This window comes from Erinaceus europaeus, chromosome 21 (assembly GCF_950295315.1).
Source record: "Erinaceus europaeus chromosome 21, mEriEur2.1, whole genome shotgun sequence".
Classification (NCBI taxonomy): domain Eukaryota; kingdom Metazoa; phylum Chordata; class Mammalia; order Eulipotyphla; family Erinaceidae; genus Erinaceus; species Erinaceus europaeus.
In genome coordinates, this window is record NC_080182.1 from 33613070 (window position 1) to 33619069 (window position 6000).

Consider the following 6000-nt stretch of genomic DNA (forward strand, 5'->3'; position numbering starts at 1 on the left):
CCAACAGCATCACTATTTTATGACTGACTTAATATTGGTCTACAAAATCATAAACAAATAAAGGTATGATTCCACACTGTTCCCACCACCAGTGTTGTGTCCGCATCCTCCACTGTAAATGGCAATAGTTCTCAATGGTCACAGATGTATGCTGACTTTATGTCTATAATTATATATATTGCCCATTTTTGATGGTCCTGTCTTCACTTACTTTCTAAGTCACACCTATAGCTATTACTACTTCCAAGTATCCTTCCATTACTCCTCTTCTCTTTATATAAGAGAAACAGTTCCTTAACTCCTCTGGTGTTTTCCAGAGTTGTTTCTGTTTCAGTAATGGCATAAAAACAAGATTCCAGGGGCTGGGCAGTGGCGCAGCGGGTATGCCAGGTACATGGCATAAAGCTTAAGCACCGGTGTAAGGATCCCCACCTTCAGGGGAGTCATTTCACGCTCTCTATTACCCCCCTTCCCTCTTAATTTCTGGCTGTCTCTATCAAATCAATAAAGATTATTAAAAATTAAAAAAAAAACACCAAGATTTCTGCTGACAAGTAGTTTAGGCCCTGGTGGAATTGGAGTTGAGCCCTCTGGTCATCTTCTCCTACAGGAGTATGGACCAAAATTCTTTATGGGTTGTAGATGGTGGGAGTTCTTTGTATGTATAAATAATCCTTATGAGTAAGCAAGGATTCAGCTGCACCTTCATAAATCATGACAGAGAGAGGGACCACAGCACTGAAGCTTCCTTTAATGCAGTGGAAGCTAGGCTTGAACCCGGGTCACCCATATTTACACACTTGGACACTATCCACATGAGCTATTTTACTGGCCCAGGGTTCAAATGTACTTTACTACTATGTTGAAGATATTGCTGGTAAAAGAAAGTCCTGAGAAGACAAACAAAAGGTGATAAAACAAAACACTAGTCAATGAAAACCACTGAATTAATTCTGCATCTTTATTCTGAAAATGTGCACATTGCCATGTGGCATCTGATAGGGCTGCCTTTTTAAAAATAGTAACATTGGTTACGAGGTGATTTATAACCAACTTGTTAATAATCCCAGAGAGAAGGTAAAATAAAAAAATTTTTTTTTAATGAGGTTGTTATTGGTAGAGACCAGAGAGCCCTGCTCAGCTCAAGCAGATGGTGCTGACAGGGACAGAACCTGGGACCTCAGAGCCTCGGGCATAAGAGTCTTCTGCAGAACCACAGTCTCACATGTATTTTTTTTTTTTTATTTCTTTACTGGGGGATCAATGATTTATAGTCAGTAGTAAAATATTATAGTTTATACATGTGTAACATTTCTCAGTTTAGCTAGAAATGTTATTTTTAGTGTTTTCCCTTATCTTTTTTTTGCCTCTTATCTTTTTTATTTTAATATATTCATTTATAAAATGGAAACACTGACAAGATCATAGGATAAGAGGGGTACAATCCCCACCACCAGAACTCCGTATCCCATCCCCTCTCCTGATAGCTTTCCTATTCCTTATCCCTCTGGGAGCATGGACCCAGGGTCGTTGTGGGTTGCAGAAGGTGGAAGGTCTGGCTTCTGTAATTGCTTCCCTGAGGAGCATGGGCGTTGACAGGTGGATCCAAACTCCCAGCCTCTCTCTCTCTCTCTCTCTCTCTCTCTCTCCCTAGTGGGGTGGGGCTCTGAGGAGGCGGGGCTCCAGGACACACAGTGGGGTCGTCTGTCCAGAGAATTCCGGTTGGCATCTCACATGTTCTTTCCTAAAGGCTTAGTCCTACTTTTGCTAGATGTAAGATTAGATTTCACTCTTTGTATCTTTCTTTAAAATTTTTTTATTTGTTTTATTTTAATGAGGGAGCTACAGAGAGTGAGATGAGAGCAGGACTCTAGTCTGGCTGATAGTAGTGCTGGGGATTGAACCTGGCATGAGAGTCTCTTTCCATAACCATTACACTGTTCCCCCAGCCCTCAACTGCTCCCCCCCCATCTTTTACAGGGAAAAAGGATCAGAAGAAAAGATTGGGACAAAAAGTAGTATTCAGAGGGCTGGGAGATCGTTTACACACAGTCACCAGTCTAGTGTGCACAATGCCCTGGGTCCCATCCCTTGCACCACATAGGAGCACCACAGCATCGGAGGAAGCTCCCTAGATGGCAGAGCAGTGTCCTGGTATCTTTCCATTTCTCTGCCTCTATCTGAACTGAGAGGAATGAAAAAAAAATCCCACCTGGCTGCCGTAAGTGGACATTGGACTCCCCCATGCGTGAAGTTCCCAGTACCAAGGAAATAAATGAGTGAATACGTGACAGGCACAGCCCAGGTTGCACAAGGGGGGCTAAGGGAGCCCCAGCCAGTCATCACTCCCACGTAGGTGCTGGCCCCTCTCAGACAGCACCCTTGCCTCCAGCTCCTCTCCCAGAAACCTGTGGCCATGCTGACCTGGCACCACATGGACAGACCTCAAAGGCACTGAGGAAGCTCCAAGGATGGAGCTTCCCTCTTTCTCATTCTCCCACTCACCTTTTTTCCCTCAAAAAAGCACAGAACAGGAGACTAGGCAGTGGCACACCCAGTTAAGTGCACATATTACTGACCACAAGGAACCAGGTTTGAGCCTCCATCCTGTACCTGCATAGAGGATGCTTCATGAGCGGTGAAGCGGGTCTACAGGTCTCTCTCTTTCAATCCTCTCTGTTTCTCCTCTCTATCTAATTTAAAAAGTAGAAAGAAGGAATAAAGAAAAGCACAGAATAAAAAGCTGGGCCAGGGGGTGGGGACAGGTGGTCGAACTGCTGGTAGAGTGAACAAGCTGCAGTGCACAAGGACCCAGGTTTAAGCCCCTGTTTCCCACCTGCACAGGGGAAGTTTCATGAGCGGTGAAGCAGGTCTGCAGGTGTCTCTCCCTCCTAATCAATCTGCCCTTCGGTCTCAATTTCTGTCTTTATCATAAATAAATCAAATTAATTTAATTTCAATTAAGTTTCTTAAAAGTATGGTCAAGGAGGCACTCAATGAGAAGCCCTGTGTTCATCCCACAAGACAGACCAAGCACACAGCACCATTCCCAGGGCAGACCTCAGGGCACCCCTGAGCAGCTGGCATTCACTTCCCCACCCGGGAGCACAGACTGAGGGCTCCCAATCGCATCACATCACCCCCCACCTGCCAGAGCCCGGGGCGCCACTCCCCCGGTGCACAGAGCAGGACTGTCACCCCCGGAGGGTGCAAGCTGGTGACACCAGGAGCTCTGTCTTTGTGGGTGATGATGGCACCCGCAAAGGCCCCTAGTGCGTGAGCAGCACTAGGACAGGCAGCAGAGGGGCGGCTCGAACCCCAGCAGTTCACACCCAGAATGCACATTCACAGCTGCGTCCAGAGACACATGGAGAGGCTCCTCATCTCTCCTCGGAAGCAGCCCCGTCTCTGTCAGAGATTGTGTGGGAACTGGGTCCCTGAGGACACGGGCTCCACCCTCGTCCCCTACCCCCCAGGGCAGTGTCCCCCCCACACCCCTATGTAGGCTGCGCCCTCACCACCCCCAGGGCAGTGCAGTGGCCCCCACACACACCCCTATGTACATGGATGGCGCTGTGTCCTTGCCCCCACCCCCCAGGGCAGTGTCCCCCACAAACACCCCTACGTAGGCTGCACCCTCGCCCCCCCAGGGCAGTGCCCCCCCCACACACCCCTATGTAGACTGTGATGACCTCGCCCCCACCCCCCAGGGCAGTGTCCCCCCACAAACACCCCTATGTAGGCTGCGCCCTCACCACCCCCAGGGCAGTGCCCCCCACATGCCCCTCTGCGCCCTCGTCCTCTACCCCCTAGGACAGTGTCCCCCCACATACCCCTATGTAGACTGTGACCGAGCTCCCACCCCCCACGGCAGTGTCCCCCACACACCCCTACGAAAACTGGGTCCCCGAGGACTGGGGCTGCACCCTCGTCCCCCACCCCCAGGATAGTAGCCCCCCCCCACACCCCTATGTAGGCTGCGCCTCCTACCCCCCACCCCAGGGCAGTGTCCCCCCCACACCCCACGTACATGGAGCTTGTTGAGCAGGACTGCATCAGTGGTGCTGTTGGCGCCTGGCTTCGCGGCCTTCCAGAACTGCTTCTGAGCCGAGTAGCGGTTCATGGGACACAGCTTGAAGAGACAGTCTGAAAGAGGACAGACACAGGAGGTCACTGAGGGCCTGGGTCATGCGGCCACAGAGCCCCCAGCCCCCGCGGGAGGCTCTGAGAAGACAGGGACATGGTGGGGGGAGGACATCCCACCTGCCCCCCGGAACCCAGGAATTGACGTGGAAGCAGAGATCTCAGAAGGTCTACTGCAACCTGAGGGAAGGGCTCGGAGCCCAGCCACTGCCCCGCCCCACCCTCCCCACCCCCCTCTGAATGGAGAGCAGATACCACTGGAGACACCTGGGGTGGGGTCTCTGGTGGGGGTCCTGACTCTCAGGAACACAGGAGCATGTCTGCATCGGCAGTGACACAGACTGAGACCTGTCCCCTCCCTCTGTTCCCGACCCGCCTCCCTTCTTTGGTGTCAGCCAGCGTCTAGAGAGAACTATCACCAGCAGGAAGAGGCTCAGGGCCCCCAGTGAGACCTGCCAAGGGTCAGAGCCTGAAGACAGCAGCAGGAACATCCAGGAGTGAGGGGGCATAAAGGGGGCCTGATGCCTCACAGACGTCACCACAAAGGAAGGCAGCGGCAAGCTCGTCAGAGCAGGAGAAATCACCTAGACATCTAGCAACATTATGGGCATGGGCAAGCTTGTGCTGATCAAGATCAAGGTCCTGGGTTCAAGACTAGGCACTGCACAAGAGCACCATGCTCAGCACCCAGGGAGCCCCATGGAGGGTGAGCAGGGCTGTGGGGTGTCTCCTCTCTCAGCACCATGCACAGCACCCAGGGAGCCCCATGGAGGTGGGCAGGGCTGTGGGGTCTCTCCTCTCTCAGCACCATGCACAGCACCCAGGGAGCCCCATGGAGGGTGGGCAGGGCTGTGGGGTCTCTCCTCTCTCAGCACCATGCACAGCACCCAGGGAGCCCCATGGAGGGTGGGTAGGGCTGTGGGGTCTCTCCATTCTTAGCACCATGCACAATACCCTGGGAGCCCCATGGAGGGTGGGCAGGGCTGTGGGGTTTCTCCTCTCTCAGCACCATGCACAGCACCCTGGGAGCCCCATGGAGAGTGGGGCAGGGCTGTGGGTTCTCTCCTCTCTCAGCACCATGCACAGCACCCAGGGAGCCCCATGGAGGGTGGGCAGGGCTGTGGGGTGTCTCCTCTCTCAGCACCATGCACAGCACCCAGGGAGCCCCATGGAGGGTGGGTAGGGCTGTGGGGTCTCTCCTCTCTCAGCACCATGCACAGCACCCAGGGAGCCCCATGGAGGGTGGGTAGGGCTGTGGGGTCTCTCCATTCTTAGCACCATGCACAGCACCCAGGGAGCCCCATGGAGGGTGGGCAGGGCTGTGGGGTCTCTCCTCTCTCAGCACCATGCACAGCACCCAGGGAGCCCCATGGAGGGTGGGTAGGGCTGTGGGGTCTCTCCATTCTTAGCACCATGCACAACACCCTGGGAGCCCCATGGAGGGTGGGCAGGGCTGTGGGGTTTCTCCTCTCTCAGCACCATGCACAGCACCCTGGGAGCCCCATGGAGAGTGGGGCAGGGCTGTGGGTTCTCTCCTCTCTCAGCACCATGCACAGCACCCAGGGAGCCCCATGGAGGGTGGGCAGGGCTGTGGGGTGTCTCCTCTCTCAGCACCATGCACAGCACCCAGGGAGCCCCATGGAGGGTGGGTAGGGCTGTGGGGTCTCTCCTCTCTCAGCACCATGCACAGCACCCAGGGAGCCCCATGGAGGGTGGGCAGGGCTGTGGGGTCTCTCCATTCTTAGCACCATGCACAGCACCCTGGGAGCCCCATGGAGGGTGGGCAGGGCTGTGGGGTTTCTCCTCTCTCAGCACTATGCACAGCACCCAGGGAGCCCCATGGAGAGTGGGGCAGGG

General features: G+C 53.9%; 1 protein-coding gene across 1 annotated transcript in view; it reads right to left on the bottom strand.

The window, feature by feature from the left end:
* Positions 1–6000, bottom strand: part of ITPR1 (inositol 1,4,5-trisphosphate receptor type 1) — a 405769-nt gene that overhangs the window by 143444 nt on the left and 256325 nt on the right. Inside the window, exon 5 of the mRNA XM_060180789.1 lies at positions 4031–4146. Coding sequence (XP_060036772.1) covers positions 4031–4146 — 116 coding nt within the window. The remainder of the gene's footprint in view (positions 1–4030; positions 4147–6000) is intronic.